The 23,871-nt window shown below is 34.7% G+C and overlaps 1 protein-coding gene across 1 annotated transcript in view; it reads left to right on the top strand.

Moving 5' to 3' along the window:
• dpr11 (defective proboscis extension response 11) overlaps positions 1–23,668 on the top strand; it is a 555,551-nt gene extending 531,883 nt beyond the window's left edge. The window contains exons 9-10 of the mRNA XM_075289722.1: positions 8,848–8,953; positions 23,166–23,668. Coding sequence (XP_075145837.1) covers positions 8,848–8,953; positions 23,166–23,281 — 222 coding nt within the window. The 3' untranslated portion in view covers positions 23,282–23,668. The remainder of the gene's footprint in view (positions 1–8,847; positions 8,954–23,165) is intronic.
• The last annotated feature ends 203 nt before the right edge of the window (positions 23,669–23,871 follow it).

Raw genomic sequence — 23,871 nt, 5'->3', positions numbered from 1 at the left:
TTGGCAAAATTTTATTTCCATTGAAAATTTTATTAAAATTTTATTTCTACGAGTATAGAAAATTTTATCAAAACTTGTAAAATTAGAAAATATTGTAAAAATTGTATTTCTATGGAAAAATTTGTCAAGATTTTATTTCTAGACAATATTTTGTCAAAATTTTATATCGAAATAAAATTTCTGTAAAAACTTTATTTGTATAGAAAATTAAAAAAAAAATATAGAAAATGTAAAAAAAATTATAGAAAATTTTACAAAAAATTTTATTTCTATAGTAAATTTTGTTAAAATTTTACTTTTATAGAACATTTTTTAGAAATTTTATTTCTATAGAAAATTTTGTTAACATTTTATTTCTATAGACGAATTTGTCAAAATTTTTTTTCTATAGAAACTTTTGTTATAATTTTATTTCTAAATGTATAAATTGAAGTACATCTTAGTTGGAGAGGAAGATTTTGTAAGATCTACCAAAGCATTAAGAATACTACCAATCTACCGAACCTTGAAAATGTGCCATTTTTGGTAGAATTCTACTAAGTGTGGTAATCGTGTTTGCGGATCATGGAGGACCTTAGAGGAGAAAATTTAATCCGATCCGGTTGAAATTTGATGCATTATGTTGGTCCTTCTCTTTAACAACCATGCAAAAATTGGTTCATATCAGTCCATATAAAACAACCCCAAATTTAACTTCTGGAGCCTAATGGAGGAACAAATTTCTGCCGATGCGTTTGAAACTTAGTTCTCTAATTACTGTACGAAAATATAGATTTCTCAATATAAACCGATCAAGAACTAAATTGGCTTATATAGGTAACATATTTAATTTGCCATTGTAAGAAGTTTTAAGTAATTTTAAGTAATTCGATTGTGGAGTAAGTCTTTCGTAGAACTTTCTACACAATCCATGGTGTATGACACATAAAATTCGGGCTGGCCGGATTTAGTTACAGTCCTCGAAAGTGACTCCAGAGACGCAGTTCAGGCTAATGAACAATTCTGGAGTTGAGCAAACATGGCTCAACCCTGCAGCTCTGCCTGTAGATCCATATTTCATCGACCATCTTCGTCTTCTGGTATTTAATCCATAACACACAGATTTTACATTGACCTTCTCCATCTTATGGCATAGAGTTCATATTTCTTTAATATTAGAAACTCTGGGTAATTTTATTTCTATCCACTCTAATATATATTTATATATTAAGCTCCACTATGGTTAAATACATACAACTTTACGGATGTTTGGCAACTCTGTTTACATAGATTCTGGTCTCATTGTTTGTTGCATGCAAACAAAATATTTTTGGCCTAGGTTGGTTGGCTGGCTGGGTGGTTGACTGCTGGACTTGAACAAACTTCTTAAGAAAAGTAATAATTCAATTTATCTCGAATGCCATTGTTATTTTTCCAACGACATTCGCATGACACGTTTTCCCATCAGGCAGGCCTTCTCTATTGATATTCTTACAATAGCTTTAGGGGAGGCGTGAAGCAAAGAGAAAGTAAAGCATTGTTAAGGATATTATTTTGCCACAGGGAATGCAGCTCATTTGTGTGTTGGTGTACGTGTGTATGTGATTGTAATTAAAATTTTTTATTATATAATAGTGTATATTTCTTTGCAAAATGGGAATACTGTAATTAAACGAAATTTCAACACGTCTCATAGAGAAGGAAATAAGAAGCTGGTGCCGCCTATAAACACCTGAAGCAAATATTAAAATTTATGTGAGATTTTCGTGAATGAAATTTGCTGGGATTGGAGGAAAATATGAGTGGAGTTTTTATGATTCCAGTAAAATTATATTTAAATATTTTGTAGAATAAAAGAAAATCGTGTGATAATGGCATGAGCAGAGCTGTGGAGTCGAGCCAATTTTGCTCGACTCCGACTCCGACTCCAGCATTTGTCATCAGCTCGACTCCGACTCCGGAGTCGACTCCGGGTAATATAACTAAATCTCATTTTAATACCACTAATTTGTAGTTCTATTGGGGGGTACCGTAAGTGGATCCATATAAAGTATCGTATTTATTTATGTGTGCAAAAAAAAAGGTCTTAATTTCACATTAGATGCCAATTGAACTCTATATTTCAAATTTAGGGCAATGTTTAATAAATAAAATAATGATATAAATACCCATCATAATATGAGAAGATACCAACAGTATATGTATTTGTGGACCAAAATTATTGATACTATCTCAAATCCATATGCATGAATTCGAATCTGAATCGATTTAGACAAAATTGTATATACTTCTACAAAATCTATGTACTTAAAATTTATATCTAACGTTATGGGACGTAACACAATTTAACAAAAAATAAAAATGCAAGGAAAGTCTAAAGTCGGGCGGGCCGATTATAATATACTCTGCACAACTTTGTATTTAGATCTACATTTTGATAAAATCTCAAATCAGACTTCTACAAAATCTCGGGCAATATTTGGGAAATATTTATAATTGTTTAGACAATTTAGCAAAAATGCATTTATGATTCATTCATTGAAAAATTTGAAAATTTGAATCATTTCTACAAGTTTTCGACTTAGCAGTGAGTATCAGTGAGCATACAATTTTTTATATAGAAATAAAATTTTGACAAAATTTTCTATAGAATTAAAATGTTGACCAAATTTTTTAATAAAAAAAATCTATTACTATAAAATTTTGGCAAAATTTTGTATAGAAATAAAATTTTGTCTTAAATTTTTATAGAAATAAAATTATCAATAGAAATAAAATTTTGAAAAAATTTTTGTGTAACAAACAACATTTTGCAAAATTTTCTATACAAATACAATTTTGCAAAATATTCTATAGAAACAAAATTTTGACTCAATTTTCTATAGAAATAAAATTTTGACTAAATTTTCTATAGAAATAAATAAAATTTCGACTAAATTTTCTATAGAAATAAATATTTCTATAGTAATAAAATTTTGAATAAATTTTTTGTAGAAATAAAATTTTGACAAAATTTGCTATAGAAATAAAATGTTGACAAAACTTTTTATAGAAATAACATTTGGAAAAAATGTTCTATAAAAAACAACTTTGAAAAAATTTTCTGTCAATACTCCACATATGTATATGGCCTTAAAATAAAATTAAAAAAAAAATAAATAAAAATAAATAAAAAAAAAATAAAAACTTGCTTAGTTACAAAAATGTGAAGTGTTTTAAAAAATATGGTTTAGCGGGAGTCGGAGCCGAGCAAAATGTTTACGACTCCGACTCCGACTCCAGCAAAATCTTCAGACTCCGACTCCAAGACTCCGACTCCGGCTCCGGCTCCACAGCCCTGGGCATGAGTGCTCAAGGAATTAAGTTAGTATTTTACCCAAAAGTCCAGAGATTCTCAGACCAAAGGTATCCCTCCTTTATATACGGCGAATATATACAAATAGACATCTATCACGGTGGAGAAAATTGGCTTTTTTCAAACACAGATCTTTACAGAGAAATAGTGGAGCCAAGTTAGGGGCCGAAAAATCAGCATCCTCGATTTTTGTGTGTCATTTAATGGCACAATAAAAAAGTGACATAAAAATATCACCACTGGAAAAACCACTGCCTCTTAGCGTGGTCATGGTGGTAATTTTTCTGATATAACAGGCATACATTCCTCTATATTTCGAAATAAACTTTAAGTTTTTTTCTATGATACCAACATAGACCCTAATATTTAAAAAAAACTTTATATAGTCGACCATATGGAATTTTATTTTCTTCGCAGTTGTTGTTAAATTTTTTTCTAGCTTTACTTTCGTTTTGCAAAAGAATCTTTTATGGAAAGCTTCACCAAGTCAATGGCGACATTTTTCCATTAAAGATTAACCCTTATTTCTTCGCTTTTATTATTGCATTTAATTCAAGAGAGTTCCTAAAAAAAGAAATTTTGCTTTTATTGTTTAGCATCAACACAAAGGGATTTTCTTTGTCATCATTTTTGGTGGCATATCTTTCTGTTTTTTTTTTTTTTTTTTAACCTTCTCAAATATTGGCTGAATCCACAAAATATGACATTGTCTCGCCATAATATGAGAAGCTGTTAAGAAACTGCGTTCATTTACCAAGCCATTGTATGGACTCTCGTCCATACATATTGTACTTTAATTTAATAACGACACTTTTGAAACTGTGTTATGGTATTTTTTGTGAAAAAAAAAATGAAGAAATAAAATTAGTCTGGATAACATTACAGCTATAGCTGTATGTATACCAGTTGAATTGAATTTAGTAATGACTATGGTGTCCTATGAAAATTGACCTGAACCCTGCTTGTAGTCCCTTATCTAATTAAGCATGTCTGGTATGATTTTTTTTCTTTTGCTTCTTTATGTCAAAGAAAATGTCAACAAAGAATTTTACTTTGACAAAAAAAAGAAGTATGAAAAAGAGAAGAACTAAAAGGAAGGTATATGTCTATTAAATATAATTTATGATCTAAAAAACACTCGGAAGTCTCTAAAGCAGGCCATTATCCTCTAATGAAATTGACAAAGGTCTAATTAAAGTGTCTGTGTGATTTTTAGATGATATTTAAAATATAATCCAGAAGTTGAATTTTTGAATTTTCAAACGAGAAAAAAATTTATTAAAAAAAAAAATCTTACTGGATTTTTTTTTTAAATAACACAGATATTGAACGTCTATTACATTAAGAACGTTTGTTCGTCAAATCAAGAGATCCATACATATGACAGGCTCACTGATATGTTTTGAAACCAACTATGTATAGTTGCTATAGTTTCTAAATCTCTCGGCTGACATCTGAAAGATTTATTTCATATACAATTGATATTATCCTTTACAAACGTACAAAAGCAGTTTGGCCTATTCGTGATATTGTGATTTCGTTAAATTTGGCTGGAAAACCTCAAGTTTTAAATAGCGTATGAACATGTGAGCAAACTTAAAACGTCCCACTTTGCCAGATTATTTTAAAAATAACGAGTTGTCGCCTGTTTCTCGTATTTTTTCTTTTGGGCTACTGCGATGTCTGCAAAAGAATTACGTTATCAGTTTTTCAAATTTTCATTATAAATAAAACTGAATCGGATGAAATAATGCACACAAAAATTTTTTTCTCCAATTTCACTTTTTATACCCTCCACCATAGGATTGGGGGTATATTAACTTTGTCATTCCGTTTGTAACACATCGAAATATTGCTCTAAGACCCCATAAAGTATATATATTCTGGATCGTGGTGAAATTCTGAGTCGATCTGAGCATGTCGTCCGTCCGTCTGTTGAAATCACGCTAACTTCCGAACGAAACAAGCTATCGACTTGAAACTTGGCACAAGTAGTTGTTATTGATGTAGGTCGGATGGTATTGCAAATGGGCAATACCATCCGACCATATAAACGGACCCCCAAATTTGGCTTGCGAGGCCCCTAAGAGAAGCAAATTTCATCCGATCCAGCTGAAATTTGGTACATGGTCTCTAACAACCATGCAAAAATTGGTTCACATCGGTCCATAATTACATATAGCCCCCATATAAACCCATCCCCCGATTTGGCTTGCGAGGCCTCTCAGAGAAGCAAATTTCATCCAATCGGGCTGAAATTTGGTACATGGTGTTAGTATATGGTCTCTAACAACCATGCAAAAATTGGTTCACATCGGTCCATAATTATATATAGCCCCCATATAAACCGATCCCCCGATTTGGCTTGCGAGGCCTCTCAGAGAAGCAAATTTCATCCGATCGGGCTGAAATTTGGTACATGGTGTTAGTATATGGTCTCTAACAACCATGCAAAAATTGGTCCACATCGGTTTATAATTATATATAGCCCCCATATAAACCGATCCTCCGATTTGGCTTGCGAGGCCTCTAAGAGAAGCAAATTTCATCCGATCCGGCTGAAATTTGGTACATGGTGTTAGTATATGGTCTCTAAAAACCATGCCAAAAGTGGTCCATATCAGTCCATAATCATATATAGCCCCATATAAACCGATCCCGAGATTTGGTTTTGGAGCCTCTTGGAGGAGCAAATTTCATCCGAGTGAGTTGAAATTTGGTACATTGTGCTAGTATATGGTCGTTAACAACCATGCCTAACTAGGTCCATATCGGTCTATAGTTATATGTATCCCTCAGATATATCGATTTCCAATCACACAAAAATTGGTCCATATCAAGTTGATAATTGTATATAGCCCCCATATAAGCGACCCCATATTTTAATTCTGGCTCTCTACGTACCGTGCAAAAAGTCCATATCGATTCGTAATTATTTGTAGACTTAACTATACATAACTTTTTTGTCTAATATATACCACGTATGGACTAACTCACAATTTAGAAAACGATGTTAAGAAGTTTTAAGATACCACAACCCATGTTATTCGATTGTGGATGACAGTCTTTCGTAGAAGTTTCTACGCAATCCATGGTGGAGGGTACATAAGATTCGGCCTGGTCGAACTTACGGCCGTATATACTTGATATTTTTATCAATTGTTTCCCAGCAACAACACTTAACAACACTTACACTTAATGACACGACTCATCCCAACTCATCCCAAAGGACACGTCCTGAAACAACTTAATAGAACTACCCCATAGACTGCTCAAGAAACATTCGGAGACAAACTTTTATTAACCTGTTTCCATCCGTAACGCACCAGAATGTAATATGTTGAACAATACATAATTCCGATAAAGGGTGATACGGTCAAAATTTGGTCAATATAAACTCGACGTATTTTTTTAAATTTTGCATTTAAAAAACCTGAATACGCCTCACTTTGAAGGTATGTGTGTGTAGAATGTTGCTCCTATTTTGATTTTGGAATGCACTCTTCAGATGTCAAAATGCCGTCCAAGCAAGAAGAGCAGCGTATCAAAATTTTGCTCGCACATCGCGAAAATCCGAGCTACTCGCACGCAAAGCTGGCAAAATCGCTAAAAGTTGCCAAATCAACCGTTACAAATGTAATTAAAGTGTTTGGGGAACATTTGTCGACAGCCAGGAAGTCTGGATCGGGGGGAAATCGAAAACCGGAAGCCGTTGAGACGACAAAGAGAGTTGCCGGTACTTGCAAGCGAAATCCTAACCTCTCTCTCCGAGATGCCGCAAATAAGCTGGGTGTATCGTCTACAACCGTGCATCGAGCCAAAAAACGAGCCGGACTATCGACTTATAAGAAGGTAGTGACTCCAAATCGCGATGATAAACAAAATACGATGGCCAAAGCGCGATCCCGGAGGCTGTACACGACGATGCTGACGAAGTTTGACTGCGTGGTAATGGACGACGAAACCTACGTCAAAGCCGACTACAAGCAGTATCCGGGACAGGAGTTTTATACGGCAAAAGGAAGGGGAAAGGTAAAAGATATTTTCAAGCACATAAAACTGTCAAAGTTCGCAAAGAAATATCTGGTTTGGCAAGCCATATGTACCTGTGGCTTGAAAAGCAGCATTTTCATAGCTTCCGGGACTGTCAACCAAGAAATTTACGTGAAAGAGTGTTTGAATAAACGTCTGCTGCCTTTCCTGAAGAAACACGGTTGTTCGGTACTGTTTTGGCCGGATTTGGCATCTTGCCATTACGGTAAAAAGGCCATGGAGTGGTACGCCGCCAACAACGTGCAGGTGGTTCCCAAGGACAAAAACCCTCCCAACACGCCAGAGCTCCGCCCAATTGAGAAATACTGGGCTATTGTCAAGCGGAACCTAAAGAATACCAAAAAAACTGCTAAGGACGAGCAGCAGTTCAAGGCAAACTGGATTTCTGCGGCGAAGAAGGTGGACAAGGTGGCTGTACAAAATCTAATGGCAGGTGTCAAGCGTGCCGCCCGGCAATTCGGATTTGGAAAAGCGAAAGCCTAACTGAATATCTTTCCTGAATTTTATACTAATTGAACTTGAAAAAGAAATTTAATTTGATTTTTTTAAATAAACGATTTCACCGATTTACACGCGTTTTCCCTTGACCAAATTTTGACCGTATCACCCTTTAGTTGTATTGTAGTAAAAGTGTGGATTCAAAAAGATTTTAATATCAAGCGAGTATAAAAATCAATAAATTATATGATAATTAAAAATGTTGATAAACTGGAGCACTAGTACCAGCCCTGTTATGGGTCCAATTTGGACTAATTTCCCGTAAGGTACTTACACAAACTACAAAATTTCAACTGAAATTGATGAAATTTGTTTCTTTTCTTTTTTGTTGAGTGTAGGCAAAACATTTTGAATAAAGTTGTGTTTTGTTATGTATTCATTAATATTTTATTTATCTTAATTTTTTATTTATCTTATTTAGGATATCCTGTTTTTACCGAAAATATGAACAATAAAACGTAATAATAACAAGCGCTTTTAATTTGAAAATAATGGAGTATACAAAGCTCCCCTCTATACCACATTGCAGTAAAATTAATTTGCCATAGCTCACATTTCCCTGATGGAGCAGCAATTTTTGTAATCTTATTATGTTATATATTGATTGACATGACCAAAATGGAAGTCACCAATAATATTAATATGCTTATTTTTTCTGCTTATTTTATATTTTCATGTCACCGTGCCATTATGCCCTCGTTGTGTGTCCTTACCAAATAACTGCCATATATAATGATGGTGATGATAATGATGATGATAATGTTGGTTTGGGCGATTATAACGATATTGATGCTTATCCACGTGTCCTGGATGAATATTAAATAACGATTACCATTATCCCAACAATAAACTACTCCCGCTTCGCGATGACTCTGATGATACCCAACGATAAACTACAATGTCACTGGTGCTAAAAAATAACACCAACAACAACAATAACAAAAACTCCAATAACAACACAGATCGGTTCATTAATCATTGACTCGGTGAAAAAACGTGATACCGGCAATTACACATGTAGTCCGTCAAATAGCCCCAGTGTGACTGTGACACTAAATGTTATAAATGGTAAGTGAGCTATTTTATCATGTTTTCTCATGTATTTGTTTTTTTTCTTCGTTTGTTATTTATTTATTTTTCTTATTAATTTTCTTCATACTTATTACCATGTTCGAAGATTACTTTACTTATGGAAATTATCCTCTTTGGGGAAAATAAGGAAAATGATGTTGGAGAAGATGTGAAAAAAGCATAGCATTTATTGCACGACTTTTGTGAAATAGGATATTATAAGTTAATGGATATATTTCCAGAAGGAGACGAAATGCGACCATGAGTTTTTAATCTCATCTGCCAAAATCTACCTTCTGTCCACGATATGAGGGATGGTATAAAAAGTTTAGCTTAGACTTAGTTCTTATTGATAAGAAATTTAATTGAAAGAAATTTAATCGCAAAAATTATACTCAACTGAAGCAAGAAGATTTTAAAAATTCAACTTCGTTTCTTCAAATTCCGAAATTTTCTTTAACAAGTGAAAAAATAATTATGTCTAATAAATCTTCTTGAATTTGTCGCAAAATATTTACTTGTATAATAAGTTTGTCATTCCGTATGTAACACATCGAAATATCGATTTCCGACTATATAAAGTACATATATTCTCGATCAGGGAGAAATTCTAAGACGATATAAGCGTGTTCGTCTGTCTGTTTGTTGTATTCATGCTGCAGTCTTCAATAATGGAGCTATCGTCCTGAAATTTGGCACAGAATCTTCTTTTATTTGGACGCAGACCAGGTATGAAGATGGGCTATATCGGTCCAGGTTTTGATATATTGATATAGCTCCCATATAAACCGATCGTCCGATATGGGGTCTTGAACTTATAGAAACCGTAGTTTTTATCCAATTTGCCTGAAATTGAAAATCTAAAGGTACTTTAGGACCATCGAAAGGTATGCTGAAATTGGTGCCTATCGGTCCATGTTTTGGTATAGCCCCCATATAGACCGATCTCCCGAATTTACTTCTTGGGCGTTTCGAAACTGTAATTTCTATCCGATTTGCCTGAAATTGAAAATTTAGAGGTATTTTAGGACCACAAATTGGGTGTGTCGAAAATAAGGTTTATAGGTGTATGTTTTGGTATAGACGCCATATAGACCGATCTCCCGGATTTACTTCTTGGGTGTCTAGAAACTGTAATTTCTATCCGATTTGCCTGAAATTGAAAATCTAGAGGTATTTGGGCCACATATTGGGTGAATCGGTCCATGTTTTACTGTAGCCCCTATATATAGACCGATCTCCCAAACTGTTATGCGAATTGGAGAAAATTTGCAACCTTAATCTTGAAATCAAAATATTTACAAATGGGCAGTTTAGCCCCGATCAAGTGAGGAGGTATTTCTAAGTCGATAAGTATATATTATAAGGTTATTGGGATCGATATTTCTACTTTGCATTTTCATGACGAGCATTTCTGTTTCAGCACATACTAATGTAGAGTATATATCAATACTTACAGTTTACATTTGTGTCATAGAAAAGGTTTACGATGATTCTTGAAACTTGTCCTGCCTTCCAGACAAATACTGAAGATATAATTCAATTATAACCTTTTAATTTACATAGTACATAACATCATAGCCCTTGGTAATTCTCATGCCACTGCGCAAATATAGACCTCGCCAAAGGATTTACATGTCATTGACTATGCAACTTTATACATGCATATATGTGTACACTCATACATTGAAGCCACATCCTATTTCCTTTCTAAATACAAACACAAAGGAATATATGCAAACATGATCCCAGTTGGTGGCATGTGAACATTACTAAATTTCGAATGAATAGTAGTGTGATTATACCAAATGGAGGACAACAAAGGCTAGAGCAAACCTTGGATGTATAATGTGATAAATGCTCTTACTTGTAACATGACATTTAGCATTTCGTTTGTTTTTTTGCTATGTTTTTGTCTTCTACTGTTGTTATTTGCATCGCATTGGGGGATAATAATGCAATGTTGTTCACTTGCATTTTACTGGGGAATTGTTGACAAATTGTTTCGAAGTACATATAGCTTCATACTAGAGTCAGTATAGACCCGTCACCATCATCATCATCATCATTGTCAAACGATCCAATGCAATTGATAGTATCCATTAGGGATTCGATTCCTTCTAAATGTTATTGCAAAAGTGATATGTGTGACAATATAAAAAAAAAGTACAGTGATAATTGAAAAGTGATTTGTGTTCATATGCTATCGTCTAAAGGACATAGTCAAACATTTTTCATTATCTTCAAAATGAAAATGTTGACAAAATACCTATGGGACATGAGATATTTACTCTGGTTATGAATTCTCTTATTTTTATACAAAAAAAAAATTTGAAAACAATTTCTTCATGTAAACATGACAAGTTATTTTGTCATACAATTCGGTATCTAAGGGGCAGGGAAAATTCAATGGAAATGCAACAAAAAAGAAAATAAATTATTCTTGCAAAGTTAATTGCAATACATCTAGGGTATTGGTTTTTTTTATTTCGAGAATATGAGCTCGTAGCATAAAGCTCATGCAACAAAAAAAAAAAAACATGCGCAGTTATACTAACACTATGGTCACACTAGGCAAATATTTGACCAAAATGAGTGTCAAAATCCAGGATCATTTTCCGAATATCTGGATACCGTTTTTGGAAAATAATCATACCATGATGTTATATATCCAATATGAGCTAAAAATTTTAGCTGGTGTGGATGTGGCGATAGATTCTTTTTTGATTTCCGATTTTATTAAAAAAAAAATATATATTTGTTTTTAGTTAGTTTTATTATTTTTTTTCGAAATTTTCAACAGACCAGTGAATTTTTCCTTTTGTGTTTTTATACCCTCCACCATAGGATGGGGGTATATTAACTTTGTCATTCCGTTTGTAACACATCAAAATATTGCTCTAAGATCCCATAGAGTATATATATTCCGGGTCGTGGTGAAATTCTGAGTCGACCTGAGCATGTCCGTCCGTCCGTCCGTCCGTCCGTCCGTCTGTTGAAATCACGCTAACTTCCGAACGAAACAAGCTATCGATTTGAAACTTGGCACAATTAGTTGTTATTGATGTAGGTCGGATGGTATTGCAAATGGGCCATATCGGTCCACTTTTACGTATAGCCCCCATATAACCGGACCCCCAAATTTGGTTTGCGATTTCAAATTTCATCCGATCCGGCTTAAATTTGGTACATGGTGTTAGTATGTGGTCTCTAACAACCATGCAAAAATTGATCCATATCGGTCCATAATTATATATAGCCCCCATATAAGCGGATCCCCAGATTTGACCTCCGAAGCCTCTTAGAGGAGCAAAATTCATCCGATTAGGTTGAAATTTGGTACGTGGTGTTAGTATATGGTCTCTAACAACCATGCAAGAAGTGGTCCATATCGGTCCATATTTATATACAGCCCCCATATATATCGATCCCCAGATTTGACCTCCGAAGCCTCTTAGAGGAGCAAAATTCATCCGATCCGGTTGAAATTTGGTACGTGGTGTTAGTATATGGTCTCTAACAACCATGCAAGAATTGGTCCATATCGGTCCATATTTATATACAGCCCCCATATAAATCGATCCCCAGATTTGTCCTCCGGAGCCTCTTGGAGAAGCAAAATTCATCCGATCCGGTTGAAATTTGGAACGTGGTGATAGTATAAGGCCGCTATAACCATGCCAAAATTTGTCCATATCGGTCTATAGTTATATATAGCCGATTCCCAATCACACAAAAATTGGTCCATATCGGTTCAAAATCATGGTTGCCACTCGAGCCAAAAATAATCTACCAAAATTTTATTTTTATAGAAAACATTGTCAAAATGTTATTTCTATAGAAAATTTTGTCAAAATTTTATTTCTATAGAGAATTTTGTCAAAATTTTATTTCTATAGAAAATTTTTCACAAATTTTACTATAGAAAATGTCAAAATTTAATTTTGTAAAAATTTTATTTCTATAGAAACTTTAAACTTAATTATATACGTATTTAATCGGTCTTTTTTAGTTTAATATATACCACGTATGGACTATGTGGTATATATTACGGTGTTAGGAAGTTTTAAGATACCTTGCCATCGGCAAGTGCTACCGCAACCCAAGTAATTCGATTGTGGATGACAGTCTTCAGTAGAAGTTTCTACTCAATCCAAGGTGGAGGGTACATAAGCTTCGGCCTGGCCGAACTTACGGCCGTATATACTTGTTTATAACTACCCTCCTCCATAGGATGATACCCCCCATTATTAACCTTGTCATTCCGTTTGTAACACATTGAAATATTGCTCTAAAATCCCATAAAGCATATTCTGGGTCGTGGTCTGAGTCAATCTAGGCACGTCCGTCCATCCGTCCGTCTGTTGAAATCACGCAAACTTCCGAACGAAATAAGCTATCGACTTGAAACTTGGCACAAGTAGTTGTTATTGATGTAGGTCGGATGGCGTTGCAAATGGGTCATATTGGACCAGTTTTACATACGTGGGGCTCGGTTTGTAGGGGGGCTACAAACTAGAGGTGTGCACGTGAGTAATAGTTTACTCACGCTCACGCACACGCACGACTGAAAAATCATATTCACGCACACTCACGCACGATATTTTTTGGTAGGACTCACGCACACTCACGAAAAGAAAATTTGTACTCACGCACGAAAACGTCGTGAATCACGAAAAATACCGTGACTCACGAAAAATATCGTGATTCACGAAAAATATCGTGACTCACGAATAATTTTATGATTAATTTACCTTACCGAAGTGTCGGAAAACATGAGCATTATTAAAATCGAGAGTGTTATTAAACTCTTAACATCCCAGGTGTCACTAAAATTGTAATTGAATTTAACTCTTAAGGGTTTTATGTTGGTGAGCAGGAATATTTTCGTGAGTGTAATTCGTTACTCACGCACACTCACGAAGATATTATTTTCGTGACTCACGCTCACGCACGACATTTTGGTTTGTTAATCACGCTCACGCACACTCACGCTGTTTTCATGAGCGTGAGTTACGACTCACGCACGAATCACGAAAATGTTCGTGAGTCAAGATAATTTCGTGTCACGTGCACACCTCTACTACAAACCGAGCCCCAGATTTGGCTCGCAGAGCGGAGGAGCATGATTCATCCAATCCGGTTGAAGTTTGGTACGTGATGTTAGTATATGGTCTATAACAACCATGCAAAAATTGGTCCCCATCGGTTCATAATTATATATACCCCCATATAAACCGATCCCCAGATTTGACCTCCGGAGCCACTTGGAGGAGCAAAATTCATCCAATCCGGTTGAAATATGGTACGTGGTGTTAGTATATGATCTCTAACAACCATGCAAAAATTGTTCCATATCGGTTCATAATTATGTTATATATACCCCCATATAAACCGATCCCCAGATTTGACCTCCGGAGCCTCTTGAAGGTGCATAATTCATCCGATCCTGTTGAAATTTGGTACATGGTGTTAGTATATGGTATCTAACAAGCATGGAAAAATTCATTCATAATTGCACATAGCCCCATATAAAGTGATCCCATATTTCAATTCTGGGTTTCTAATTACCGCGCAAAAGTTCATATCGGTTCGCAATTATTTATAGATTTCCCTATATATACCGGCCAAGAACTGAATTATTTGCGTATGTAATCTGGTTTTTATACCACCAGCATAGAATGGTGACGGGGGTATAATAAGTTTGTCATTCCGTATGTAATATATCGAAATATAGATTTCCGACTATATAAATTATATATATTCTTGATCAGGGAGAAATTCTAAGACGATATAATCATGTCCGTCTGGCTGTCTGTTCTAATTACGCTACAGCCTTCAATAATGACGCTACCATCCTGAAAATTCATCTTTTGTCTGCACGCAGGCAAGTTCGAAGATGGGCTTTATCGGTCCAGGCTTTGATACAAAGGGTGATACGGTCAAAATTTGGTCAATATAAACTTCACGTATTTCTTTCAATTTTGCATTTATAAAACCTGAACACCCCTCATTATGAAGGTGTGTGTGTGTAGAATGTTGCTTCTATTTTGATTTTGGAATTCACTCTCCAGTTGTCAAAATGCCGTCCAAGCAAGAAGAGCAGCGTATCAAAATTTTGCTCGCGCATCGCGAAAATCCGAGCTACTCGCACGCAAAGCTGGCAAAATCGCTAAAAGTTGCCAAATCAACCGTTACAAATGTACTTAAAGTGTTTGGGGAACGTTTGTCGACAGCCAGGAAGTCTGGATCGGGGGGAAATAGAAAACCGGAAGCCGCTGAGACGACAAAGGGAGTTGCCGGTAGTTTCAAGCGAAACCCTTACCTATATCCCCGAGATGACGCAAATAAGCTGGGTGTATCGTCTACAACCGTGCATCGAGCCAAAAAACGAGCCGGACTATCGACTTACAAGAAGGTAGTGACTCCAAATCGCGATGATAAACAAAATACGACAGCCAAAGCGCGATCCCGGAGGCTGTACACGACGATGCTGATGAAGTTTGACTGCGTGGTAATGGACGACGAAACCTACGTCAAAGCCGACTACAAGCAGCTTCCGGGACAGGAGTTTTATAACGCAAAAGAAAGGGGAAAGGTAGCAGATATTTTCAAGCACATAAAACTGTCAAAGTTCGCAAAGAAATATCTCGTTTGGCAAGCCATCTGTACCAGTGGCTTGAAAAGCTGCATTTTCATAGCTTCCGGGACTATCAACCAAGAAATTTACGTGAAAGAGTGTTTGAATAAACGTCTGCTGCCTTTCCTGAAGAAACACGGTTGTTCCGTACTGTTTTGGCCGGATTTGGCATCTTGCCATTACGGTAAAAAGGCCATGGAGTGGTACGCCGCCAACAACGTGCAGGTGGTTCCCAAGGACAAGAACACTCCCAACACGCCAGAGCTCCGCCCAATTGAGAAATACTGGGCTATTGTCAAGCGGAAACTAAAGAAGACAAAAAAACTGCTAAGGACGAGCAGCAGTTCAAGGCAAACTGGCTTTCTGCGGCGAAGAAGGTGGACAAGGAGGCTGTACAAAATCTGATGGCAGGTGTCAAGCGTGAGGCCCGGCAATTCGGATTTGGAAAAGCGAAAGCCTAACTGAATATTTTTCCTGAATTTTATACTAATTGAACTTGAAAAAGAAATTTAATTTGATTTTTTAAATAAACGATTTCACCGATTTACACCCGTTTTCCCTTGACCAAATTTTGACCGTATCACCCTTTAGTCCCCATATAAACCCATCTCCCGATTTGGGGTCTTCGGCTTTTAGAAACCGTAGACTTTATCCAATTTGCCCGAAATTTGAAATCTAGATTTATTTTAGGACCATAAAAAGGTGTGGGAAAAATGCTGAATATCAGTCCATGTCCATGATTCTAGAAACCGTAATTTTTACCCAATTTGTCTGAAAGTGGAAATCCGAAAATGGTATGTATTGGTTCATGCTTTGCTGATTTTGATTCTAGAGCTTCTAGAAACTGTACTTTTTGTCCGATTTGCTTGAAATTGGAAATCTAGAAGTATTTTAGGACCAAATCTTTATGTGCCGGAAATGGTGTGTACCGATTTTACTTCTTGGATTTCTAGAAACCGTAGTTGTTATCCGATTTTCTTGGAAGAGGAAATCTAGAAGTATTTTAGGACCACACTTACACAAGATGTTTAACATTTCTTTAATACCCAAACAAAATGGTTCTTATAAATTCAGAATGTGATGATAGTCTTTATATGTAGAAACTGTAAACTTAACTTCGGGAAGCGATTCATTTGAACCGATCTTCTTGAGATTAATTTATACCTGAAATTATATATATTTTAAAGTTACTCGTTACGATGAGGGGCTATTAGAGGAAACTACAATATTTGATTCATGGCGATGGGTATTGAAGATTCGGCTCTGACGAACTTAGTGCTGTATATACTTGTTTCTTCTATGAGAGGGTGTCATTTCGTGAGTTATAGTTAAAAAATATACCAGAGCATTACATTTTCCTGATTTTGAAAACGCTTTGAGGAAATCTCAAAATGTGGAGTATAGTTTAGTTCAATTTTCGTACGACGTAGTTAATTTTTACTTTAAAATAGTTTTTTGTTTTTCTATATACATGAGTGAAAATATTAATTCATTAAAATATGTGAGCGTTAATACATTCACATTCATTCGAACATTTCTCATAATTATTTAAAATTTCTTCAAATGATACATAAAGTGTGGAAATGTTTATGACTTTAAAAATTCAGCAATAAAAATAACCACATTTTTGTTTACTACTGCTAAACTTTAAGTGGCTTATTTATATTCGTTAATGCATATAACTGTTTTCAGTTCAGCCACAAAACAAACACTGGAATATAAAATATAATACAAACACACACACATACATACATACAGATACTTTTACATAAACAAATATGCACACTTATAAATACATATATGGGTATAGCTGGGCCACAATCACCTAGAACCAATAAAATAAAATTTATGAAATATTATTCTTAATGTTATTAGTAGATATCATAAATTTCAATTAAGCAGAACAAAACAAACCGAAATTCTATTCGTTTTTGGTATAACCACAAAATGCTTAAAATGATTGTTGGCCTTAGCAAAGTAGTTCTAATGGCGAATATGCTTACCAAATATATATATATTTTTTCGTGGTTGGCTTTAATGCAAAGAAATTTGTTATATTCCGGATCACCACAAAAAAAAATAAATTTGGAATTTGGACATAAATTTGTATATATATATATATTTTTTTTTTATGAAGCAAATAAGGAAATCAGGAGGGGCCGACTACACCCTTCACCACATTGAAGACAACAATTTTTGATACCATCTAAAATCCGTCAAAATTATTGGGCACTATATAAAGCTTTATTATTCCATATAAATTTATTATTTCATATAGATTCCCATATACATGTATATAAATTTGAACCGATTTGTTAAACTTCCACAAAATATCTAGACTTTAAATTTAAACCGGCTAATACCTTGGGAAGGAGCAAAATGTTATTAAAACAAGTATATACACAGAGATGGTCTGTATCAAACATTTTAAGGTTTGCGACTGTCGCAAGGTTGTAAACGTCGTAAACGTCACATACACGTCGTAAATGTAGAAAAAGTAGCAAACGTCGCAAACTCCCAATACTTCAGACCCTTAAGCGAAAGATATCCAAGATGAATATATATGCGAAGACGTTTCAATTCTCAGGAATGTTCATAAAATTATTAACGAGTTAAAAAAAAAACTTGAGAATATAGTTATTTCAATTGGAAACTCGAACGTGATGGTCGGTACTCGCTCATAGTTAACCTTTCACAAATTACTGCAGAAACTGGAAGGAAGGAAAACTACTTAAGTCTTATATAAGTGAATTGCTGTTTAGAAAAAATTTTATAAAATCACTTTTTGGCTTATTAGAGCCAATTTCCATACTAATTAAAAATTTTCAAAATTGTAGCTAGTCATTCATTGATGCAGCTAAAGCTTGGACCACGAAAACCAAGAATAGTTTGAAGTTGTGAATGAGAGATGTAAAGGGTGGTTAAAATTTCAAGGGCCGATGTTGATTTTAAATAAAACACAAACTATTTAGGAAACTATTGTAATTTTATTTTATTATGATATATAATTGGTATTATTCAATTATATATGGAACAAAATATCGGGCAAATGGACGCCGCGACCTCGGTGGCACACCTTCATCCGATGGTCCAAATTTTCGATGACGCTGAGGCATAATGGAGGTTCTATGCCGTTAATGTGCCGAATTATCTCATCCTTTAGCTCTTGAATTGTTGCTGGCTTATCGACGTACACCTTTTCTTTCAAATAACCCCAAAGAAAAAAGTCCAACGGTGCCAAATCACATGATCTTTGCGGTCAATTGACATCGCCATTACGTGAGATAACACGGCCATTGAATTTGTTGCGCCAAAGGGCCATTGTTTCGTTAGCTGTGTGGCAAGTGGCACCGTCCTGCTGAAACCACATATCGGCCACATCCATATCTTCCAATTCGGGCCAAAAAAGGTCCTTTTTAAATCTCACGATAGCGAACACCATTCACAGTAACTGCCTGACCGGCCTCCTTTTGGAAAAAATACGGCCCGATAATGCCGCCAGCCCATAAACCGCACCAAACAGTCACTCGTTGTGGGTGCATTGGTTTTTCGACAATCACTCTTGGATTCTCATTCGCCCAAATGCGGCAATTCTGTTTATTGACAAAGCCACTGAGGTGAAAATGTGCCTCATCACTGAAGATGATTTTCTTCCAAAATTGATCATCCACTGTTGCCATTTCTTGGAACCATTCTGCCCATTCACGACGTCCATGGTTCAAATTGAGTAAGTCTGAAATAGAGAAATGTCAAATAAAATTCGGAAAAAAAACTTGGCGTTTTGGTGTGGTTCACATTCAACATCGGCCCTTACAATTGAACCACCCTTTAAATCTTGTAGAGTTTTGAATAAATACAATATAAAACATTTTTTGCATACCTTTTATCGGGGAGCTTAACTAAATTAAATTAAAAAATATTCACAATTTCTTTAATTCCAAATTAGATTTTCTACACTAGGTTTACGACTTTTGCGACATACGTATTATACCGTCGTAAACGTATGTCGCAAAAGTCACAGTTTGCGACAGGCCAACCCTGTATATACAGCAGTAAGTTCGGCCGGGTCGAATCTTAAATACCCACCACCATGAATCAAATATTATAATTTCCTTTGAAATTTCAAGGGGGTTTGCTGACAGATATTTTCCCAAGCAGATTAGTCCAACCAGTACGCTTCCACCCGATAAATGTAAAGATTTTATCTATGAAGACTAGATCAGATTCTGAATTTATAAGAACCATGTTTTGTTTGAGTTTTAGAGGAATCATCAACATCTCTTGTAAATGTGCAAGAAAATTATGAAATAACGCCTTGATTTGAAATCTGAAGATTTTCAACCCATTCTTTAAATAATTACGAGAAGTAAATTATGGAAATTGTACATTCAGTTTCAAGCAATTTTCATGATCTGTGCGCCTTATATACCATCAAAAAGTGAAATCGGCCTATGTGGAGGACTTACCAAATGGACCGAAAAATAACTAAATCCGATACACGTATTTGTGAATCTAAAATACCAGTAAATTTATAATTTCAGGCAAATCGGATAAAAACTACGGTTTTTAGAAACCCAAGGATTTAAATCCGTAGATCGGTCTTATGGGGGCTACACTAAAATATGGACCGATACTAATCGTTTTCGGTACGTTTTCGTCTATATGGGGGCTATACTAAAGCATTGACCGATGTTCATCATTTTCGGTGCACCTCTTTATGGTCCTAAAATATCTCTAGATTTCAAATTTCGTGCAAATTGGGTAAAAGCTACGGTTTCTATAAGAAAAAGAAGTAAAATCGGGAGATCGGTCTATGTGCGGGCTATACCAGAAACGAGACCGATACTCACCATTTTTGACACACCTCTTTATGGTTCTAAAATACATCTAGATTTCAAATTTCAGGCAAATTTGATAAAAACTATAAGCCCAAGACCACAAATCGGGAGGTCGGTTTATATGGGAACTCTATAAAAACCTGGACTGATATAGTTCATCTTCGAACTTGACTTTCAGGCAGACAAAAGGCGAGTTTGTGCAAAATTTCAGCACGATTTCTTCATTATTGAAGGCTGTAGCGTGATTTCAACAGACAGACAGCCAAACGAACATAGTTAAATCGTCTTAGAATTTCTCCCCGATCAAGAATATATATACTTTAAATAGTCGGAAATCGACATTTCGATGGGTTACAAACGGAATGATAAACTTATTATACCCCCGTCACCATTCTATGGTGGTGGGTATAAAAATATTGGAAATATTTAAATCTAAAGCCATTTTGATGTAATTTTTCAAAAGCGCATTTGTGATTTATAGGGATATACTTGCATATGATTACATATGTGGTATAGGTAAATTTGAGGCATTTTTGTAATGTCAGTTTCACCAAGATTGCTGGTAAATTGTGGGTTTTGGACAAAACCCACCAAAAATTTCTAAATCTGAACCGATTTGGACCAAATTCGGCAAACTTACATATAATGTAAATCCTAGGTTAGATTAGGTGGCAGCCCGATGTATCAGGCTCACTTAGACTATTCAGTCCATTGTGATACCACATTGGTGAACTTCTCTCTTATCACTGAGTGCTGCCCGATTCCATGTTAAGCTCAATGACAAGGGACCTCCTTTTTATAGCCGAGTCCGAACGGCGTTCCACATTACAGTGAAACCACTTAGAGAAGCTTTGAAACCCTTTTACGAAAGACTGTCATCCACAATTAAATAACTTAGGTTGCGGCCGATGGCAAGGCATCTTAAAAATGCATCATCTTAACATCATCTTCTAAATTGTAAGTTAGTCCATGCGGGATATATAGTAGGCAAAAGAAAGATCGATTAAATACGTATATAATCAGTTCTTGAGCGGTATATAGGGAAGAAATTATTACAAACCGATATGAAATTTTGTGCGGTAATTATAGAGCCAGAATAGAAAGATGGGGGTCGCTTTTTATGGGGAGCTATATACAATTATGAACACGAGTCTACCAAAAATGGCAGATTTTTTACTGTTTGATAGATTGGTAGAATACTTGATTTTTTGGAAGATTTTGCAAAATATTCCTCTCCAACTGTGAAATGCTTTATAAATTTTCTATAGAAATAACATTTTAACAAAATTTTCTACAGAAATAAAATTCTGACAAAATTTTCTATAGAAATAAAATGTTGACAAAATTTTCTATAGAAATAAATGTTTGACAAAATTTTCTATAGAAATAAATTTTTGACAAAATTTCCTAAAGATTTAAAATGTTGACAAAATTTTCTATAGAAACAAAATTTTGCCAAAATTTTCTACGGCAATAAAGTTTTGGTAGATTATTTTTTGATTTTTCTGTGATTGGGGATCGGTTTATTTGGGGGCTATATAAAATATACGGGACAATTTATGCATGGTTGTTTTCGACCCTATACTAGCGAAATTATGGACCGATGTGGACCAATTTTTGCATGGTTGGTAAAGACCATATACCAACACCATATACCAAATTTCAGTTGGATCGTTTGAAATTTGCTTTTCTTATAGGATCCGCAAAACAAATCTTGGGATCCGTTTATATGGGGGCTATATATAATTATGGACCGATATGGACTAATTTTTGAATGTTTGTAAGAGACCATATACCAACACCATGTACCAAATTTTAGCCCGGTTCGGATGAAATTTGCTTTTCTTAGAGGATCCGCAATCCAAATCTTGGGATCCGTTTATATGGGGGCTATATATAATTATGGACCGATATGGACTAATTTTTGCATGTTGGTAAGAGACCATATACCAACAACATGTACCAAATTTTAGCCGGATCGGATGAATTTTACTTCTCTTAGAGGGTCCGCAAGCCAAATCTGGAGTCCGTTTATATGGGGGCTATATATAATTATGAAGAGATGTGGACCAATTTTTGCATGGTTGTTAGAGACCATATATCAACACCATGTACCAAATTTTAGCCGGATCGGGTAGAGGGTCCGCAAGCCAAATCTGGGGGTCCGTTTATATGCGGGCTATACGTAAAAGTGAACCGATATGGCCTATTTTCGCTACCATCCGACCTACATCAATAGCAACTACTTGTGTGAAGTTTCAAGTCGATAGCTTGTTTCGTTCGGAAGTTAGCGTGATTTCAACAGACGGACGGACGGACATGCTTAGATCGACTCAGAATTTCACCACTACCCAGAATATATATACTTTATTTCGATGTGTTACAAACGCAATGACAAAGTTATTATACCCCTCATCCTATGGAGGAGGGTATAAAAATATATTGGATTTTTTTATTATATGTATAGGAATACTTTTGGGAAAATTCAAAAAAGAATTTAATCCATAATATGTTATATTAACTTAATCAAACTTCTATTTAATAATAGAAAACAATTCTCTCTCATACCGTAACTCATATGTCCCAAACTCTTCTAATGTCCCAAAGACTATCATAAATTAGAGACTTCGCTAATACCTATTAATCGTCTAAGAATAAAAAAGTATATAAATAAAATATGGCTATATTTATTAATGCTTGTGTTTTTCGCTTTTTTTATTTTATTTTACAGGTGAATCCTCGGCATCAGCAGTCACTTCATCAGCACCCGTTACCACAAAAACCTATTCAGCATGTAGTCTGGTATTAATATTCAGTGTAATTATGATTGGTGGTCATAGGACATGACATGCTTAGATACAACAAGGAGATAGCACCACAAACTACATCTACAACTGAATGAAACATCAAAAAAAAAATATAAACCAACAACATAAGTAGGACATAATTTACAACTATACAACAAGAATAAATAATAATAAATAAAATCGAAGAGAAAAAAAAAATACAAACAAAAACATAAAATAACAAAAAAAAAAACAGAAAACGAAAACAAACAACTAATGATACATAAATATCTGCCAACACAACCGATGATTAAATAAATCAAACATTTTCATTAGTATGAAATAAATATAATATTAATTATTAAAAAAAAAAAAAAACAATATTGTTTAAAACATAATAAAATTCATAAATAAATCGAAAACATCACGAAATTAAAAAAATGAGAAAAAAACAAAAAAACATACTCTAACCTAAAATTAAGTTAACCTAAAAATAATAACAATGTTTTAATAGTATTTAAACAAAAAAAAACATACACAATAATATTTAAAAATAAATAAGATTACAAATATATACTAAGATATAGAAAAATGATTATAACTATTGTTAAATCGATTGTTTCTTTTTCTACTTTGAACTAACTTAATATT

This window comes from Haematobia irritans, chromosome 1 (assembly GCF_050003625.1).
Source record: "Haematobia irritans isolate KBUSLIRL chromosome 1, ASM5000362v1, whole genome shotgun sequence".
NCBI lineage: Eukaryota > Metazoa > Arthropoda > Insecta > Diptera > Muscidae > Haematobia > Haematobia irritans.
This window is presented reverse-complemented; position numbering and strand designations above follow the sequence as displayed.